We start from the raw sequence: 22,280 nt of genomic DNA on the forward strand, positions 1-22,280 counted from the left end.
CTTTCTTTCTGGTCTTTCAGGGGGAAGATATTTATTTACTTAAGTACCTAATCACCTTTTAGGAAAAATACATATTCTGTATTGTATTCAGAAGCACATCTTGTGATTATGGTTTTAGGTATCATGTACATTTTTCATCACAGAATGGAAGCTTTATCTCTGTATGCTCCTTCATGTAGGAGGGTGTAATTGAATCCTTCAGTGGTGGTATGGCATTAGATTTTTCGTATTCATTCTTCATGTGAGTTTGTGCACAGTGAGCAAGTTCCTCAGGCATTAACACTTCCCTGTCCTACTATGGCTTCATGAAGCAGACTTCAGTCATTTTTCAAAAACCATTTTACATTTCTCCTAGAGAAATCTTGTAACCAGTGAAAGTCCCATTTGCCAAGACAGCAGGGAACCCTTTTGCTTCCCCACTATCTCTAGACTTGGCCGTCAGTGTGAGTGAGGAAAGAGATACAGGTGGTCAGGGCTGTAAAGTGGATTCACACACTGACTACCCAAGTGGTCTGTTATGGTGGCTAGTAACCTGCAGTAGTTTTCACTGTTTGAAACCTTATAGCTGCTCATCTGCCTGCTGTTCTAGTGTACACCATACTTACAAATACAGAAGTTTCTATTCAGTAGCTTTAGCTCAGCAGGGAAAGAATAAAATCTTAGCAGCTGTACTTTGTATGCACTACTCAAAGCCTAAGTGATGTGCTCAGAAATGTCAGCTTCTGTCAGTACTTAACAAAATCAGTTCTAGGAGAATGAACAAAAGCTGTCACAGTGATCTTTTTGATAGTACAGCTTCTAAAGCCTAAAGAATTGAATCCAGAATAATTCTTTAAATATTGGGAAAAATAGCCTGTTCTTGTGCTGGGCAGCATGGTTGAAAAGGAAAAGTTTCCCAGAACCCTAAATAATGAAAGCTAGTAGTAATTGTCCTGCTCCTAAAGCATTGATGATGGGTTAAAATGTTATGAATTTGTTTCTTAAACATCATGTTCTATGGCTTCAGAGTGTGTCAAAGGAGCATTGAGACATAGAGGGATTGTATTTTCTATTTATTATTCACAATAAATCTACTTGTCCAAGTAAAAATGTTGGAAAATGACATTTGCGTTCCAGTTGGTGAGAGAAACCAAACCTGTTTGTACCATAGAGGATTTATTTTGAACAAATTATGTAAATGCTTCACAAAGTCAGGGAAACTTTTTTATGAGTTTCAGCCCAAATGCCAATTAAATGTCAAAACACATCTGCATTTAGTATATTCTAATAATATTTTCTATTTGTGAATGTGCACACCTTAATATGGCTGGCTCATTCTTTCCTGTTTTTCTGTTTCCTCTCAACAGTAGGAATATTTTTGACAGATTGCTTTCCAAATCCTAGAGACAGTGAATAGTGTTGACTTTTCAAAATGTGATAACAGCTTCATGAGTGATCACAGTACATGGATATTGTCAGTTAAATGCACAATAATACATACTGGAAATGGAAAAGGGATGACAGTAGCATGTTGCAAGAGTAGTGGAAACCATTGTCTTTAGTTTATGAGTCAGTCAACTCATGGCTGAACAAAGCAGCTTTTTCCCCTAAATGTTCGTATACATTAAAATACTGTAATTAACTTTATTTCTATAGAGAAAATTGTATCAGTAAATGCAGCAATTTCAGGCACATTTCATTTGGAACACGATGAAAACAAAATTATTTTGGTACTGTAACTTGGATATTTCCTCATCCGTATTATGTGTTACGCAGTATTGAAATTGTACTTCAGAGTGAATCAGACACTCAGTTTATCAGCTTGGCAGTGCAGCAGTACTCTGGATCAGGATTGAATCACAAGTTCCTAAACTAATAGGAGTGCTGTGTCTGTAGTGCTTATAAATCAGAGAAGAAAATGCTAGCATTTTGCTCTATTAATACCTTTAGGCTTCAGAAGGTCAGTCCAAAACCAAATCAGTGGCTTAGTCATAAGTTCCATAACAGCATTTAAAAAGGAAAGATAAAAAAGGGAATTTCAGGCTGTCAGCATTTGAATTCACAACAGAAATTGTCACTGGGCTGTAAAACCATTGTAACCTGACTCATGAAGTAAAGACTGAAATCATCTCAGAATTAGAGCTTGTGCTTTTTATTGTTTTTTTACTTTTTCATAGCTGGAAGGGCACAATGTCTTCTCCAATCTGAGCTCCAGTGAATATGAGCAAGTACTTGAGATCATCAGGAAAGCCATCATCGCCACAGACCTTGCCCTGTATTTTGGGAATAGAAAACAGCTTGAAGAGCTGCATCAGACAGGAGCATTAAACCTTAAGAACCAAGCACACAGGTAAAGAAGCAAACAGTATTAGATCACTATGGCATTAGAAAGAAAAAAAAAAAACAAAACAAATATTTCTGTGTACACAGCAATTTTCTTACATATCACAACTGTGTGTAAAATTCCCAGTACATAACAGCATTTTCCATTATTTTGTACTTGCATATCACTGACTTTGGCTGTCATCCAAACAGTTCAGTGTCAGATTTTCTGCAGAGGAAAGTTAGTGTACAGATAGTTGGGTAGTGGGGAAAAACATATAGTGCAGTAATACTTAGATTTATTTATATGTCAATATTTTTGTTACTCTGTCAGCATGTTTTTTTGGAAATAATTCTGCTCAGATCTCAACCTTTGTGAGTTAAGATAGCTCTAAGTTTTAAAAAGGTGCAAGTGCATATTCATAAATACATGACTCTCTCTGTCCACATAAGCAAAATATAGTGCACTCTGGACAAGAGATGTGTCTCATAACAGACTTCATTAAAGTGCTCGTGCAGCCCTTCAGAGCTGCTTTCTTCTGGAAAGTGGATCCTGTCATTAATCTAATGCAGAGGAAAATTAGGCAAAATAATGAGTCATGATTTTGATTTCTTTTCAAAAGGAATTTAGGTACTTGGGTCTTCTTTCAGAAGAGGTCTACAGGATTTTGCCAGTAGTTTTGAGTAAATTATTACAAGACTGTAGGAAGGAGAGGTTTTAAATGCTTATTTCCCAGTATAGAACTAAAGCTTATCAGAATTGAATAAAACTTAAGATCTTTAAAAGATGAAGATATAGTAGCTCCTGATAATGAAATGTACCAGAAATTTTGAATTTAGGGTTCATAAAATTTAAATAGCATGATGACTAATTAGTATGTGATTGAATATTCTGTTAGGTTTACATATTTTTTTTTTTTTTAATCTTACCTGTCCTCAGAGCATTTTCATTGCAAAGCCAACGTGCTCAAAGACAGGACATCAGTTGGTAAGGCGGCTAAAGAATCCAAGACATCTAGTTATTACCTATACATGCAAGGGAATGCTAAATTTCAACATTATGTGGCTGATCAATTCTCTTTCTTAATTTAGGGGAATAATAGCACTTTGGCATTTATCTATCTATTATTCTGATAATGATTATAATCCTACTGATAATGTTCACAGTTATTCTGTGGACAGATTTGTTGGTGTACAGGACGGAGTTATGTATAGAATTCTTGTTCTACCAAGGTTGGAATTCATTCCAACAAAACAATGACAGAGTACCTTGATGCAGGCTCAGAAGCAGTTTTTCCTCTTATTTGGACCATGCGTTCCTTTGTCTGTAAGCAACAAAGAAATGCAGCAGTAGGAAATGCCATCCTTCTTTTTATAGACTTGTACTGTATTTTCAGAAAATTAAGGAGGGGCGTGTGAGTGTTTTAACAGACAGACATTCTTGTGTACTTTTCTATGAATGTGATTGTGCAGATGATGGTCAATGAACTCAGGTTCCAAGCAGTGCAGAGATAATGCGTGGAACATAATATGTAGTTTGTGTGATGCCTTATCAATGAATCATTAGCAAGTGAGGAAGAAAAAAGCAAGGTGAGAGAAATTTTGCAGTGTGTATACTTTAATGCCAATTGAACTTAGGAATGGCAAACAAAAGCTTTGCAGTGTGATCATTAATTCTTTACCAAACTTACCATTTAATCTTATTTTATTTTAGAGATAGAGTGATTGGTCTGATGATGACGGCTTGTGATTTGTGTTCTGTAACGAAGTTATGGCCAGTTACCAGGCTGACGGCCAATGATATATATGCGGAGTTCTGGGCTGAGGTATGTGTTTCTTTTGTTTACTCTCTTTATAAATAGAAGTATCCAAGAAGAAAAAATCAACCATAAGTATTTTTCAATCAATATCTTAGTATGCTTGTTTTAAAGAGTGTTCAGTGGTGCATGCAAGTGTTTTGTTCTTTCCTCTGAAACTATTTGAAGAGCTGAGTTAGGTTCATAATTTTAGGCAGCATTTTTTCTCTCCATTAAAGATGGATTTAGAAACTAAGTTCTAACATAAAGTGACCAAGCAACAGAACACAGAATAAAATCTTTAAGGTTTTTTGAGTCACCTGTAATTTTGTAAAGTGTTTCTTTGTATTCTAGAAATACAAAATATGACACCAGCTTCCAGGTCAGCTGCCTTGAAACACGTGTGTAAAGGTGTTACAAGGCCAGGAATGCTAAGGCAAATATGACAAACTTTAAAATTGTTCTGACCATTTGAATTTTCTTTGTGAGCCAGCTCAACAGCTGGGTTTCAGGGAGAGCTTATCTTTTAGTATACTGAAAGTTACTCCTCAGATAAGTTATACTGAGAATTGAAACAAAGCATTGAGCTGTGCTGATGTAATCATGTTCGTAAATAAAGATGCAGTCTCTCACGTGTCTTACACTGAGGAGTAAATGTTCTAAGTGTTTAAATTTTGAAGTAGAAGTGACTACTTCGGGGAAGAGGAATACATTGTGAGGATGTGGCATAGACTTGAATTATGCAGTTTTGAAATATATGCTGTATTTTTAGAACTTCTGTTGCACATGTATGATGAAATGTTCTTTTCCGTGATGTGCCCTGTATAAGTCTGCAGAATTCAGTGGGCTTATTTCTGTTTTGCACAGATGTAAAATGGAAATCACACCCACAGAGTTGATGTAGCATGCATATAGCATGGAAGTTGTTGTCCTTCCTGTTGCATGTTCATTATGAAATTCAAGGTGTGCATGGCTTGTGGGTGGTTTTTTGTGAATATTCACATGTTCTCATTAACTTAATTTTGAACAGCTCAGACAACAATAAAATATTTGAAAAAATGCAGACTGTATAAGCTCAAAGATCTAATTTCAATACTTACTTTCTAAAATGTCAGCACTGGAAAGTGGGTGTTCTTATGGGTGATAAAATGGAGGTATAATGTTGATGTGCCCCACTGATTACATACTCAACTTTTTTGCTTACAAATAAAAAAGTCCTTTTAATGCGAATTTTGTGAACTCAGTGGAGAAGGAATGGTCAAACTGATTTTTCCTAATCAACAATTGGAAAGGTGGAATTATGGGCATAATTGAGCCTGCTTTATTTTAACCTGTTTTGTAGTCCAAGGATGAGTTAGTAAAAGTGGATTTTGTTATGTTGCTACTTCACGGAGCACATGTAAATTAGAAGTTATTGACAGAAATTGAATTGTTCAATTAATGTCTTACTGAATCCTCTTTAAGAAGAGGTCGATTGACACATGGTAGAAGTTTAATACATTGTGATCCACTCAGAATGTCTGACAAATCCTGCCACAGGTCTAAATGCTTCTGGAAATTGGAAAGCTGGAGACAGATACAGAGAAAACCTTGGGAAAGCTAAACCAAAAGGAAGTTTAGATTGTGTTTCACTGTAGAGACTGGGAAAAAAGGTAAACTCTAGGAAAGTGTGCTTGACTAGATTAAATGGTTAGTTCTAAAAGCAGGATAGAGAGTTGCTTCTAGTTTCTACTAGAGTTCATAATCTTAATATCAGAGTGGTTTTATATTTCGTCTTTGTGTAATCATTAACTAAAACAGTAACTGCAGAAGATGTTGCGGCAATTTTTTGTATGTCACACTGATCTTTTTTCATTGATCAAAGCCCAGTACAGCTAGGGTTTCCAGCTAAGATTTGCCTTGATATCACTCAGCATGAAGCTTTCCCACAGTATTGCAACTCAAGCAAAATAATGCATTTGCTGATCTATTATATAGGATTACAAACTTGTATAAGATTTAACTGCTGCAGTTTGGGTTTTTTGGTGAGATATGAGACAGTTGTTAAACAGTACTTTTTTAAGAGACTTACTAAGCCACTTAAAACTGTACTGGAAGTATGATGCAAACTGCTTAAAACTATAACTTTCTGATCATAATGGTAACTGTGGGGATAAAGCAGTATATTTTATAACCATGTGTCATATGGGTGTTCGTGGATACTGAGCACAAGAAGGCACTTGTGTTTCTAGTGCACATGTTCCCTCTAAATGTAATACTTTTCTACTGTGAGGGTGGTTGACCAGTGGCACAGATTGCCCAGAGAGATTGTGGAGTCTCCGTCACTGGAGATATTTAAAACCTGACTGAACACAGTCCTGGATCACCTGCTTTAGCTGATCCTGCTGGGATAGGTGTGTGGAATGGAGTGGATGATCTCAAGAGGTCCCTTCCAGTCAAAAGCATTCTGTGATTCTGTGATACCTTTTACTTTCAAGGTGAAATGGTGAACATAAATCTGAGTTTTGGCATAATCAGTCAGAGGCTGCACAGCTTCCTCAAAGCTCTGGCTTCAAGTGCTTCTCAGGCGTAAACAAGCTGAAAATCGTACAATTCTAAATGGTTTAGTGTTGAGGTTCTTATCATTGAAACAATGGTAGCTGCAGACAGTCTTAGACCAGTCAATTGCAGTACTTCAAGCAAATGAAAAAAAAAAATTACTGGGGGCACATAAAACCAAAATTTGTTTACAGTTCCTCAATAACAATCCACTGTGTTTCTGTGCTTGGAATTTTTTCAGGCATCTTTTTATCAGCTGAGGAATGAGGCCTTTCCTGTTGTTCCTTTCAACAGTAAAATGTGTGACAGACTACACTCAATGATTCTAGCCTCTCTAACTAGGTGAAAGAAATCTTTTGTTGGTTAATTGAGCAGGATCATAGTTATAGGTGATGTTGAGGCAAGTATACAAGAGTGAATTGACTTCCAAAAGCCTTCGTTTTTTTCTACACTCAAGGTAGCTGCAAGACAGGCAAACAGAAAGACACTTTTCTCATATCAGAATCAATTTATTCTATTGCAAACTTCTCTTCAAGTAAAGGGGCCAGAATCCTCCCTTGGAAGGGCATGTTGGCACTTGAAACGTGGTCTGATAAAAATCTTATGAGAAAGATGTAATAAGTTGTCTTCTGGAGATGCCTTCACTAACTGTAGCAGAAACATAGAACATGGATTTAGGGAATATCCCAAGCTTTCAGATAGCTAAACCTTTGTAAGCTGAATCTCACATTAAAGGACACAGATAAGCAAATACTGTATATGCAGTTATCCTGTATAAACTTTCTCCCTAACTAAGCTTCCCCCATCCCACTACCAAAACCTCACCACACAACCCCAGTACATAAGGTCAGCAGTTTGAAGTTCGCATTGCCTTTGGAATCTCAGACATGAGCAGTATCAAAAAGCAACCATTACTATGACTATAGCTGCCTTGATAACCTCAAGATTAAACATCTGTGTTGTTTTGACTATGCGATTGAGGCATAAGACTTGGAAAACTTCAAATTGTTACAGAAAGTAGCTAGCTACTTACAGATTTTTAAGAAGTAATTGTGTGCAGATCCAGTGTAGCATTCAGAAATGTATTGTAGCTGCTCTGCTGGTAATGGGTGAAACATAAGGAGACACCTTTCTCATGGTCATTACGTGTATCTGGTCTTTGGATATGCTGTGTCTTTCCCAGTATTCCTCTTATAAATGTAGAGGGATAATGTACTTAAAGAAAAGAAGGTTGGTTGATAGCAGCTTCTTCAAAGCAGTATGGTCAGAAGGGATGGATGGTTGAAAAAGTGGGCATATTGTAAATTTCTTTGTTTTACTCAGCTTTTCCTTGGATGGGTAAGTTCTGTTCTACTGGTCATTGTATTATAATGCTTTCAACAAGTGATGCTTTGAAAGATGAGACTAGCTATGAATAGAACACAATAGAATAGAATGAGCTGATTTCTTTGATTTTATTCTTCCAGTTGCTTTTTATTATGGAGACAGTCTTGGAAACAAGGAAAATATGTGTACATTGACTCAAAACCTTCATTTTTAGAATCTGCTAATTACATTATCGTTTAGGTGAACGTATAAAATGAGCCCCTCCTTAGGCAGTTTTCTGACATTGTCTTAGACTGGCACTACACATTATTTTAAATTCTGGATTTTTAGAGTGACATACAATAGACAATGGAAATCAATTGAGATCTCAGTAGTCTTGACTTTCATTTTGCTAATCTCTCTCTGTGCTTTTCTCCAGGGTGATGAAATGAAGAAAACGGGTATTCAACCTATTCCTATGATGGACAGAGACAAAAAGGATGAAGTCCCTCAGGGTCAGGTATGAACTCTCTCAGTAAAATGATACATTTGTAGTGTTAATAAAACATGTATAGAAAAAACAGTTTATGCATTAGTGAATATTGCATTTGCTGTTAGGTTATGTGGGCTGTTCTGTGTTCTGCAAGCCCAACAGGGTTAAATTTTATGTAGCAGTGAAACTTGTTTTCAAATGTTTACATAAATGACAATGTGTTCTTCACTGCTGTCACTTATTCCGTTCTTTGTACTTCTAACTCTAGCTAAAACCACAATCACCTATGATTTTGAGAAGTGTCAATAGCACTTTCTCAACTTAGTAAGTGGTTGCTTCAGCCCTTAGCCTAAGAGGTTTTTCTATTTTATCCTGAATGCAAAATGAACTTTGTCACCTGTTTCTGATTAAAATATTCAGGTTCATATTTCAAAAGAATAATGTGGAGAGTTTCTTGAGGATAAGCAATAAGGGGTGTATTACCAAGAGCCTCAGTTGTCTGTTTTTCAAAATCTTTGGGTACTGATGCACCTGTGCACAAGTGTGCAGAAATCACAGGATCAACTAGGTTGGAAAAGACCTTTAAGATCATCAAGTCTAACCTTTACCCCAGCATGACTGTTTTTTTTATGTTTTCCCTAAGGAAGATGGTATTCTGTAAACATAAATTTGAGGGTCTTAACTTTCTGGGGTAAATGGAAAAGGTAGCTTGTCCTTTGATTATCTGAGCAGAGAAAAATAAATTTAATTTGTACATGGTGCGTTCATATCCATATATATGTATAAGGTTGTGGTTTTTTTTTTTATTTCAGAGGACTCTGGTGCTTTGTCAGTAGTCAGCACTGACAAAACAATAATATTTAAAATAGAAATTGCAAAGTGTCACAAAATCACTGTAGATTAATTGCTCAATAAGTTATTCCATAACAATACTGTAGAAATTTTTGTATTCCAAAACTTAACTTTATGCACTCTACCATATTTTAGCATCAAAACTGTTAACTTTATTATAGTAAGGAATTTGCAGTTTATGTACTAAATTTGTGTTTATTATAAGCCTAAAAGGAGAAGAAACATTTTTCTCCATTTGGTTTATTTCCCCCAAACATTATATTAGTTATAATTGAATATCTTGAAAAGTACAAAATACTATAGTGTATAGTAATCTTGGCATTTGTAAAGGAATTGTTAATGGAGCAAGAGTACAGATCTAAGACATAAGTGAAATTTTTTCCTCTTTAAAACACAATAACTGTTTTTCCAGGTACTGTCTTCATCACATTCTGTTTTAGTTTGTGCTCTGTTTCATGATTCTTAATAGTGTAACAGTAAAATATTAAGGAAAATAGGATGCTAAAAGCCAACTTCAGTAGTATAGTTGTAGCTACTGTATCTTAAAACAACATTAAGGAAAATGTGAGATTTAGGACATATATAAGCAGCCATTCCTTTATTTATGTAGAGACTGAAGAATTTAATAAAGCATTATCATCCATTTACTTGGGCTCTAACAAAAAGAATTAATGAGTATTTTTATGAAACAGTTAATTTCAGAAATAAAAGATATTTTTCTCATTCCTCTTGCTTACACATCTTTAGGATAAACATACACTGCCTTTCCTGCAGTGACTTCAATAGTTTGCTCATACCTGAGTGAACTCTAGGCCTTCTGTCTAGCCACATCAAGATGGAATAATTTATCCAGATAATCCAAACCTTTTACAAAAGTAATCTGTGTGAGTTTGCTCTGGTCGAATATGGAAACTCTTGCAAAAGAATGTTTTTAATTAGCTTGGCTTTATCCAGAACCTAAATCCATTGAGACTTTGGGGGGGGGTTTCCTCCTTCACTGATGTCCATTTTAACTTAAAAGCTTTCAGGACCTTAGAAGAAACTTTTTATTCTAAATACTGGGGTTCCAGAGAGAATGTGGTTTGAAATACATTGCAGATTAACTTAGGTTTAAATAAAAACAAAACAGACAAGAAAAAACACATAGGGAGAAAACAATGCACTATATGAAATAGCAAACTTTGTTGATGAGCAGACATCATAGCTGTGTGCAGCCTTGCCTTCTCACCAGCTGCAGTTTCTTTCTATTGGCTGCACCATAATTGCTTCAACTCAGGCTGTTGGGTTCTTAGGTCAGAAAATGTATCTTCTTTTTTTTAAGTATAAAATGAACTTGGTTACATAGCAGTATGGGAGGAACCTCTCTATTCAGGGTGGTGAGGACAAGAGATGCTCTTCAATTTCTGAATAAGAGACTTATTATCAATTGCTTTGTCACAGTACTCTACATGGTATTTCACTTAAAAGCATTTAAAAACTCTGCCCAAAGAAAGGGATCATACTGCACTACTTTAACTGTCATAAGAATCTGGCATAAGTAAGTGATGTTGTAACGGATTTGTATTTAATCTGTCATCTTTGCTAATACCTAAATCGCATTTTCTAAAAATTCCCTTGTGTCATTACAAATCAGCTGTGACATGGTAGCTGTCATAAACCCTTAAACTTGTATGAATCAGACTTAATTAAAAAGGTGCTCATTTGATGTTTCCTAAATAGGTTTATATGGTAATGGCAAAAATATATCACTGGACCACATACATGAAAAGAAATTGCAAACCAACTGATTCAATTGAATAATAAAATGTCCCATAGAAAATCTGTTCTGAGCAGCCATCTTATTCATCGAATGGCTTGAGTTGGAAGGGACCTTAAATATCATCTCATTCCAACTCCCTGACATGGGCAAGGATGCCCTCCACTAGACCAGGTTGCTCAAAGTCCTGTCCAGTGGGATTATGTGGACTTGAAATCTTTCCACTCAGCAGAATCTCCCCTGTACTCCACAGTCCCATGCTGTGCTACAGAACGGGTCAGCTCCAGAGCTCATTGCCTCTTTGAGGGATAGAAGTCATAAAAGAGAGGCATATAAGCAATTTGTAATTGCCAGACTTCACTATGAATGTTCTGTTTTAAAATATTTGGATATTTGGATACAAAAGTATGAAGTACTGTCAGAATTAGTAATTAAATGAGTAGTCAACAGCTTTGAGCTAGCTGACTGTTAATTTTCAGTATTGTACTTCGGCAACATTTAACTATTGTTTTCATTGTTGTTTTTTGTAGATTGGGTTCTACAATGCAGTAGCTATCCCATGTTACACCACACTTGCACAGATCTTTCCTCCAACTGGGCCACTACTGCGAGCGTGCAGGTGAGTAAATGTGCAAGTTTTTGCATAGTGTGTAGCTCGGATAAATGAAAAGCAAACATACTTTGCAAGTTTGACTGAAAATACAGACTTAAAATTTTATGATTTGCTTGCAGATAACAGGGATATGCATCTTGCATTAATGTGTGCAGAAACTCAGAGGCAGTAACTACTGACTGGGATTATCCAGTGCAGATCTACAGACACAGCTGATTAAAATGTGTTTGATGCTGAGAGCATTTAGAGAGAAAGAGGTTCAGTGTTTATGTAACCCTGTCTAGGCTGGTTCAGTGCAGTTTCCCTCTGTGTCCTTTTTACTTCAGTGTGGCTCTCACAACAAAGATTGGCTAGAATTTTGTTTCATTTAAGGAAATGTATTGAGGCATGTGTTTTTATTTCATGTCAGAACATCTTTATTAAAAATCAGGAAAAGAAAGAACCCCAGAATACTTAGTAATTAGGAGCATAAGAGTACTACCACTGTGATGTGAGAGAGACATGCATAACTTTGTCCCATCAATCAGTTGGGATGTAGCTTGAGACCTTCTAGGGGAAAAGTCTGGGTCCTTAGCCATTTGGCTGCTTCTACCTTGAATGATGGTGGATCTCTTAGTAGGTTGTTCTGTCCAATAATTATATCCTCTACCTTGGCAATCTTTCCTGACAAAAGTTCTGTTGAAACTGGTATGCTTTGTGAAAATGTTCTACTTTCAGGTTAATCAGTATTCTCTAAAGAAAAACAGTTGGTTCATAAAATGCCAGCAATCTTTAGTCACATCCAGGGAATAGACCTCTTTGTCTATGCTCTTACCTCTCTCATAATTGTTTTTTTGTTTTGTTTTGTTTTGTTTTTTTGTGGTGCTTAAATTTGAGCTTGCACTGAGCTTTTTCCTTGGCCTGTATGGCAGATCTACCTGCTCTGTCACTTTCCTGATCTTGTGGACTAAGCGATCTGTGTGAAATAACAGAAGGATGCCCACTATATACAAAATTCTGTGAAACTAAACATAGTGATTAACAAAATAATTTCATTTGCACCCAAACATTGTTTCGCATAGCTGTGAGAAGAATGTATAGGTCTTTAGCAATGAGTGAGAGAGGACTGTCTTACGATAAACAGTATCTAGGAGCCATCTGTAATAGTCACCTTCCTCTAAGGTCCCACTGCAGGGCAAGGCTGTGCAACCCTTAGATAGATATGGAGGGAATATTCAGCAGGATTAGAGGCTATACCTTTTTAGTTATTATATTAATGGGACCACAGCTGGAACCCTGTGTAACATCTATACATTAAGAAGAATAGACAAGAACACTAGCAAATAAGAGAAGATTAAGAATTTAAAGAATGTTTTGAGATCATAGTAGTGAGAGACTAAAAAAATTGCACATAATATATTTAGTTTATCTAAGAAAATAACTTTATCAAAATCTGTAACTGTCTTCATAGTGTATTTTTTGATTAGACAAAGCCTATTAATTTAGCGCATAAGGACTATTTGAAGCCCAAAGGTTCAAACAAGGAATATGGCTAATGTCTTTTTTTAGCATTTGGAATAATGTCAGTTGAAGATCTTAAAGCAAGGCTGGGCATACTTTTTGAAAGAGAGATGTTAAAAAGATGCAGATGTGAGGAACAGTCACTGTAATAAAATTGCCAAGGACTATCTTTTCTAGGCAGCCAGGCTAAGTAATCCCTATAGTATTGTCTTTTGTCATTAGAAGCTATGAAATTAATAATGTCTGGTAAATAATGGTCAGTAATTTGTTTCCCTAAACTAAGTAATATAGAAATATTCATAAGTGTGTTCCATCAGTTACAATATAGCATTAAACTCTTCTCTAGTTTCAAAATACCATGGAGTTTGTTACTATCATAATGGTATCAACATCCAAATCCTGTTTTGGAATTCAGGCTTACAGTAGAGGGTAGGAACGTGTACTCCCTGTGCCATGTTGACCTCATATATACGTGTTGATAGTTTGATTATATAGATAATTGAATAATGTGTACTCTGACAAATAGAGAAGAGTTGCTTTCAGTGTGCGATCAGGGAACATGAAGTAAACTACAAAACTGCTTTCACTGCTTTTTTTTATTTTTTTATTTTTTTTTACAAGGTTGTGAGTCATCCAACTCCTTTATTCAGAGGTAGTCCAAGATCTTGGAAGTTTTCTAACTTTTCTCTCTTTTTAATCCTTGCTTGAAGGATACTGCTTTTTGCTTCACCAGTATTGATGCTGGAAGCTAAATGGTTGGTTATTCGATCGTGGAACTGGAACACAAATTGTGCTTTGTGTAACTGTGTTTTCAGTCAGAAAGAGTTCATACTGTTGTCATGGACTAAACAGCATCAACTATAATACCCACCATTAGAAAAGCAGTAAAGCTTATCACAAGTTAGTTATATCTACTCAAGCTAACAAATATTGTCAAACTGCTTTATAAATGTGAAAATTTTTATTTCTTTTGTATTATATAATTGTCAACATCCAGGTATACTTTCACTCCCCGAATCAGTATCTGCATGCTTTTAACATGGAAATGTCTTGCAGAGTCGGTATGATTAATAAGCTTAGCGCTGAATGTCAGGAAAGTTCTGTTACTAGCACAGTCAATTGGGAGGTCTTTAAAATGGATTTGTATTTACTGTAGAACTATTTGCATAAGCCCGCCAGTACCTTTGGTCAGATGTTAGCATTGTTGTTCTGCTTAATGGGAACTGAGGCTTAGAGAGTCTGGGTTGAGTACTTAAGGCGCAGCATCTTTTCCTAGGAGCTGGGTTCTGGGGAAGACCCATACCCTTTGATTTCTAGCCACATGGATATACAAATGAGGCATATTTGCAAAAGTGTTTTGTTATACTTAATAGTCCATCTTTCAGTTTTCAGTTTAGGAGATTTGAAGTTGAATGGTAGAGTATCAAGCACCCACACACGTATGTGCTCTAGGTGAAAGGTTCTTCATGATTCTGAAGATGAAGCATGAATATCTTTTCAACAGTGGGTTTCTCTGCGAAAGGTGTGATGCCTGAAATAAAAACAATCAGACTCCTGGCAGAGATTTTATGGCCTTTTCGAGTTTTAGACATGATGTTTGTTGTTTGGTATTCAAATTATAATACTTGCGAAAGGTACACTGCCACAGTCTCCAGACTGGGCACAGCTCTGTACAGACACAGCTCCCCACCTTGCTCTTGTGTATTCCATAATTTAGATTGCACTGGGGCATAGATGTGTGGATGTGGTTTAAGATCTCTGTAAGACTAAAGAGCTTCCTGAAAATCCACACCCTGGCATAAAGTCTTCTGAGAAGCAGTTTGATGGTATTAGCCTAGCCTTGAGATTACCCTCTGCTGTCTGAGGGGGTTGAGAAGAAAGTGTTAAGGGTTCAGACTTGGAGATGCAGAGTAGGAAATCAAGTACACAGAACTAACTTCAACTCCCCAGTTACTAAAACATATGTTATTGCAGGGTTTAAGTAACTCCAGAGTGTTTCAAATAGTTGATTTTGCACTACACCTTTTTTTCCCCTTTATTTTTGATGGGTATCTGTTATTCAGTATGATGAGAGGAATACAGCCTCATTCCCATCTGGTGATGCCGCAGCTGCTGGCAGAAGAGATTTGGAATCACCCTTTCACCAGCAGTACGCCTTCTTAGAACACCACATTTAAGCTTCCCTGGAAGTGTTAAAAAAATGGGCAGATGAGGCACCATGAATGACATGGTTTATTGATGGACTTGGTAGTCCTGGGGTAAAGGTTGGACTTGATGATCTTAAAGGTCTTTTCCAACCTAGTTGATTCTATGATTCTAAACATCCCCAAGTCTTTTGGAATGTAGACATCAGCTGCAGATAATAGCAGCAAAAGCAGCCAAGGCAGTATGTCAGCATCAAGATTTTTATTTTGAGAGCCTCTGGGCATTTACTCCAGACACTAGGAGCCAGGGTTTCAATGGGAACACAAAGGCAAATGAATTGTATTCTCTACATCTTTAAACCAACCAACCACAAAACAACAAAAAAGTACCAGTCCCTGATTTCCCTGAGGTAAGGTAGCAGCTAATAACCGAGAAGGTTTCCCTGTCTGTTAATTTATTCCACGTTTTTAAATACTCTGTTGTCATTCTGTGTAGATCAAAACTACCAACCACCTGCTTTACAGTGTTGAGAATGAGTCCTATGTGCCCATGTCCTCAGGTCTGCTAAAGTGGCAAGTCTGTGATAGTATATTTATTTTGGGGGTGAAGTGATTGATTTTTTTCCCTTTCTTTCACACTACATAATTTTAAATAATTTTCCATGTGCTTTCAGGGCTCTCAATCCTTGCTGAAATTCATATAGTTTTAAAATATTTTGTCTGTAATTCCCCTCATTACTTTTCCAGTTTCAGTAGCGGGATCTAGAAATAGTACCGGTTCACTGTTTGTGATCCTTAGTGCCTGATTGTATTAGCTGAGATTCAGCCCCATATTAACGCTGGCTTCATGACTTCCACTTGCCTGGAGCGCTGGCAGAGCAGGTTTCCATCTGCGTGCAGAAAATCGTGTAGGTGTTCCCCTAGAGGGCACCAGCTTTCTTCGGCAGACTCCATCAGATGCTGCTTTCCCCCACCCCCAGAAATGCAACATTTTCTCTTACCTGTTCACTGTGCTTTCAGCTCATTATCCACTGTTTTATCAACTGTTTCAGCAAAGCTGTGACATAAAAATCAGGAGAGCTCTGCCACATAAATTCCTATGAAATACGATAATATGACACAGAAATACGATAATAAGACCTTAGTACGTTTATCATCCTGTTTGTTTACTGAAGACATCTAAGAACTGTTGTTTTAGTAACTAAGTATCTGATAGTATGAAATGGAAACAGTTGAGCTTGCTCTCTTTCTCTCTCTACTTGAAGACTAAACGCTAGATTTGACCATAGCTTGCAAGTATGGTCTGCTACTGGGTATCATCAACATAGACTTCCAAATCACTGGAGCAGTACTACTGTACAGCAAGTAAGATTATGGATGTGAACTTCAGGTCACTAGAACATTACCAGTTAAATTTTTTCATCATTTTGTGGCTTGTAAGCCAAAATTTAGACTTGGGGGTTGGCCAGGCTGTGAGAAACTAACATTTGTATCTTGAGGTAAGGGTACTCTTTAAATGCAGGAGATTGACGGTATCGTTACTACATTAGTAATTGAAAGTTGATACTATGATGTTGGCATGCAGTATCTTACGCACTGTCAGGCAGCCCGTGTGCAGGAGTTTTAGAAGGCTTAATGCACTTTTGTGGTTTCCCATGAAGGAAGTTTCCTGGCAAAAGTCCTGATCTCTGGTGGTTTTGAAAAGGGCTGAAGTATGCTGTGGTAAAATCCTGGAAGGCTGCTTGTCTCCAGACAGCTGTTTTAGAGTCTCTGCAGGCACATCCTTCTTGGGTCATAGGTGGGTTTTCTGTCCAGCCATGAGGGCTAGGAATTTGTAATGGAAGCAGGTGCTAGCATCCAGCTCCAGAGCTTGTTCCAGGGAATGTATGATGTTGACTTATATGTAGTCATCATGTGTACAAGCCACACAGAATTGCAGAGTGGGATAACTGAAGGTGAAGGATGAAATAATGTAAAGATGGCAAAAGCTTGATGACAAACAGGTACTTGTATACAGCACAAAGCTACATCTCACAGTATAGTACAGCAGACAGTATTGTTAGGAAAAAAATCCCAGTAAAGCTGTGAACAGTGCTTTACCTCTGACTTTTTTGCATCTCCAGGGACAATCTCAACCAATGGGAGAAAGTAACAAGAGGTGAGGAAGCCTTTATATGGATTCCTTCCCAGTCCCTTCCTCCTGGGACCTCAGATTCACTTCCTGTGAAGATCGATGACTGAACAGCAGCAACAAATAGCTTTAACCTGAAAAACATCCCTTCTTCTTTTGGGGATTGCTTTTTGTTTTGTTTCATTTTTATTTGGAAAAAAAGAAAAAGAAAAAAAAGAAAAAGGAAAGCTACAAAAGGTTAACTAAGAGGCAGATCTGCCTAGGAAGGTAACACCCATGGAGTTACCTCAGCTAAATGACTCTGGCAGCCAATCTCCTGACCTGCACCAGTGACACAACATGAACAGAGGGAAAACGACAACCCAGAAGTTTTGGAGACAACTATCAAAAGAGAACTTACAACTTGTGAATATAAAAGACTGGCCTTATCTCATGGGCTACATTGCTGAGGCCTTAATTTAAAACTGATTGGGGGGGGGGGGCAGGGAAATCTTAGGGGGTACTTCTAAATTGTATCTTTCTAGTAAGGGTTTCAATGGTACTTTTATTATACTGTACTGTGGCTGGCTTTAACACCAGTGTCACTTGGGAGTTCTTGGCTATAAATAGAACAATATACCCATTGCTATTGTGAATGTTTATGTGTGATCTACTTGTAATCAGTTTGAACTCCAGCAGAATCCTTGGAGACTATAATTCATGCTTAGGTTACAGTGAATTCTCTTGCTGCAAACTAAAGGAAAACCAACATTCAGGTTAAAGTTTTAAAGTACTTCATTAAGCATCAAGCATCAGGATGCAAATTGTCTGTCACTGACAAGGCAAACATTGAAAGAACTGGTGCTTTGTTCTTCAGAATGATTTGTAAACCTAAACAGCTCCTTTCTTAAAACACTGGAAGTACTGGATATGAGAGTTTCAGGGTGGAGGTTTTGTATCTGTAGTGACAGAAGCATCAGATTAAATGTGACAGCAAAGATTTCCTTGCCTAGCTCACAATTAAGTAGTCATCATCTTTATTTCTACCTGCTGAGTTGTATTTTAAAAGGTATTAGAGACATACCTGAAGTATGCTATCTGCTGGGAGCAAAAAGCCTTGTCAGAAAAATCAGGTCTGATAAGAGAGGTTGTGGTACCATCACAATAAATCAGAAAATGTTTTTGTATTGACTAGCTTTTGTGTTGCACAGTAACACTGTATGTCTTCTACTGCTCTTTTCCCCCATCCAGAGATGAGTGAAATTAGGAAACATCTCCATTTGTCTGTTTGCGTTTTTCCCCTAGTTCAGAAAAATTTCCAGGATTAGAATTGCCTTTCTTAGAGGAAGAATAGCTGACTGAAGAAAAGTACTCTAAAATAGTGTGTTTACAGTTCTGTGCTGACAGGTAGGCTTCAGCCTTACAAACTTCTGCACAGACTTTAAGACCTTACATTTAATGCCACTCTTTTCAATTTAGTGCAATTGTACAGAGTATGTTTCAACAACACTTATTATGCCTTCATCTTTTTCTTAAGGAGAAGAAAAATTCTTTGTATTAATCCACACGGTAGGTGAAAACACAGTCTTTGTAAACCTTTCACATACAGCCTATACTATGCTTTTTTTTCACAGAAAAATACACTCTTCTTGTGGCTTCGTGAGAACATGGCCATTTGTGTAACTGCAACAAATAGTAATGATTTTAAAGACAGAACACAAGTTCTTTTTCCATCTTGTGTTTGTTGAGCTGTTTTGCTCTAAGCATGCCATCTTACGGGTTTCATGTAAATGACTTGGATTCTTGAGTTTTGCCTTCTGTTATGGTCGAGCACATACCAGTATCTGTACATGTGTGCAGTATGTGATAGATAATCACATCATGTATAAGTGCACTGGAGCCTTTGCATAGATATTCTAGAGGTTAAGAATTTAATATGAAGTTATTTTAGTTATATGATACACATTATCCAGCAGCAGCCCCATAAATTTTTTCCAGATTGCTTTACCAATTCTAAGTGCAAGAAATTTATTGTTGACCACAGCAATCTATTTTGGGGAAAAAAAAAAAACAAACAAAAAATTAAAAAATGGCGGGAAGCAATTGGACCAAAGTAGAATGAAAAGTATCTCATGCTGTGTCTTCTGTTTTACTCCTTAGCAGTTCTGGTTTAGCTAAATCATGCAGATGAAACCTTTCATCTGCTAAGTACTCGAGACACAGTCACAGTTCCTAATTTACATGAAATTTACCTATGGTGACTACAGAAATACTCTTTGGAATTCAGATACCCCCAACAACTGAATGGAATCTTTTTCCTTCATGGGTTAAGTATATTTGCTGTTGTTCTCCCTCTTTGAATGCTGATCGTACAAGCATTGCAAAAATATTCCTTATCGCTCCGTGTTGGTGTGTATGGAAAGCTTTTAATTCATCTTTTACTCATTGATAGTAAAGAGAACTTCACTAGCTCTGTTACCATTCAAAGTATTTGGCAGTATCACATAATATTTTATGTTTCTCTGACAAATTTGTCAAATCGGCAATAAGTTATTCTATTAATGTTTAAAGTCTGTCAGATACCGTTTCTAATGTAGAACTATCCAGACCACATTAAGTATATGTTTGCTAGAGTATAATATCTGTTAGAATGAAAAATTGTGGCTCCAGAAGTCGTGGTTTAGTTTGCTTTCCTGGTGCGTTAAAGGAGAAAGGTCATGACAAAATGTTACTCTTTGTTAGCACCTAAACCAACAAAAATAGCCCACAGAGTGCAGATTTAGATGTGTATTGTTTATTGTAGAAACAAACTTACACCTGCACTTCCAAAGTCAAACCCAGCAAATACTAAAATTTTGAAGCTCCATTTGAATTTTACGGCTCAAATCATTGCTCAACATTACATGGTGAGATTGAATTGTTCAAAATTCTGGACTTGACCTCACAAATAGAGTAAGACATCTGGATCTGTAAGGCCTCTGGCTCATGAAGTTAAACTGCCAAAAGCCATTCTTCCTTGCATTTTTATCCTGCTAAAATTGACCTTGACCAAGATCAGTAAGAATGTATAAAAACCTGACAGGTCTCTCCTCTCCTAGAGGTGTTTATACTGCCAGAACTGCTTCATTTTTGTTATTAATTTCAATAGTTTTTCCCTTTTAAGACTGGACTGTTTGCAGCCATGTCAGAGCATTTCTAGTGTATTATGAAGCGATGCCTGAATGGTATGCGCTAAGTGAGAAAAACAGTTGACATAGCATGATACTCAGATGTTGCATATTGTATTACAGTACTGACAGAAATTCCATTGTTATAATTAATTTATGAAATTTGGACAGTAGTGCAACATTCTGCTGTAATGGTTCAATTCATGGCAGTATTATTTATTTATTTAGCAAGTGCCCATTAGAGAAGTGCAATGGGTGTTTTTTTAATTGAAGTATGTGGTAAAAAACTATTTACATTGGAGGGGACATGCAGTGTGTAACTCATCTTTTTATGTGGCACAGACTTCTTTTATGTGTTTAAACTTAGAACAGTGTGATCAGTTTGCTGTGACTGCATTTAGTGTTAAAATTGTAGGGATAGCAAATAGCACTATTAAAAACTAGATTGTTAGATGATCAAAACAATTATGACCCTCTTAAAATAATGCATTTGCCTCAAACACTGTGATATAGGAACAGTTCTGTGAAGTGGAACAATTGATTCAATTAATTTATTCATTCTAAACACAGAAAAGGCTTTCTGCACACTACCACAAGAAAGCTCACGTTCAAACTTTAGGTTATGAATCCCAATCTAGCAAAGGCACATCGTAACTCTTGTTTTGCTTTCTGACCAAAAACTGTGCTCGATTGTAATACGGGTGTATACTCTGTCAAAAAACCTAAAATAATGGACTGCTTTCTAGGGTAGATCAAACTGATTTGTAGAGTAGTTTCATATATATATTCAAAATTCAGGTTGGGCTGTTATGTGAAGAAGAAAGAACTTCAAGGTAACAACATTCAACTTTACTACATTTAGTGAGCTGAAGAATTTGTTTTATATATATATATATTTACACATATATATATATATATGATACATATAAACTATCTTTGTAAAAAAAAACAAAAAATATGCAAGTGCAATAATTTAAAGAGGTCTTAACTTTGCATTTATAAATTATAAATACTGTACATGGTGTGTAATTTTTTTCATGTATTCATTTGCAGTCTTTGTATTTAAAAAACAAACCTAAACCTTTACTATTACGTTTGTACAATAGAACAGTAAGCATTTATTATGATATAGTTATGTTGTAAATAAATTCACAAACCAAACAGCCAGTACATATGCATATATGGGTGTCCTGTTGTGAAGCCTGTTTTTGCTTTTACTGCTGGCTTTAGCACAGCAAGACTACTTCTGTGGATATGTAATTATACATATAAATACATGTATGATACATGAAATATATTTAGAAATGTTCATAATTTTAATGGATATATCTATACATTTACTTTGGTGTGAATATTAATGAATACAGAGGTTTTTAATATTATTTTTCATGTTTATTTTTACTATTATTGGGAGTGGAAGTGAGGGATGGGAAGTGCGTGTACGTATCATATGTTTATATCACAAGTAAATCACAGGAGAAAGGGATTCATAACATAATGAAGTCCTTTAAAAAGGTAGTGCCTGTAATTGCAATTTACTGCTTATGGTGTTTTCCCAACCTAATGTAATTCCTTGTTATTATTATTACTTATTGTAAGTTCACATTGTCACCACCTGCAGAGGGATCTACTTTGCTATTTGTCCTCCTGTTGCCAGAGAGCATACCTTGCTGTTGACAGCTACTTCCACGCAGATCCTTACTTT

At 36.4% G+C, this 22,280-nt stretch overlaps 1 protein-coding gene across 7 annotated transcripts in view; it reads left to right on the plus strand.

Moving 5' to 3' along the window:
- The window catches only part of PDE10A (phosphodiesterase 10A), a 369,917-nt gene extending 347,960 nt beyond the window's left edge, over window positions 1–21,957 (plus strand). For all 7 annotated transcript variants that reach the window (XM_062641801.1, XM_062641799.1, XM_062641797.1 and 4 more), the window contains 5 exons: window positions 2,157–2,329; window positions 4,016–4,127; window positions 8,380–8,460; window positions 11,572–11,660; window positions 17,422–21,957. In XM_062641801.1, coding sequence (XP_062497785.1) covers window positions 2,157–2,329; window positions 4,016–4,127; window positions 8,380–8,460; window positions 11,572–11,660; window positions 17,422–17,539 — 573 coding nt within the window. In that variant the 3' untranslated portion in view covers window positions 17,540–21,957. The remainder of the gene's footprint in view (window positions 1–2,156; window positions 2,330–4,015; window positions 4,128–8,379; window positions 8,461–11,571; window positions 11,661–17,421) is intronic.
- Window positions 21,958–22,280: the final 323 nt, after the last annotated feature.

Source organism: Pezoporus occidentalis, unplaced genomic scaffold (genome assembly GCF_034315485.1).
Source record: "Pezoporus occidentalis ecotype Australia unplaced genomic scaffold, CSIRO_AGI_Poc_V1 ctg7, whole genome shotgun sequence".
NCBI classification, from domain to species: Eukaryota; Metazoa; Chordata; class Aves; order Psittaciformes; family Psittacidae; genus Pezoporus; species Pezoporus occidentalis.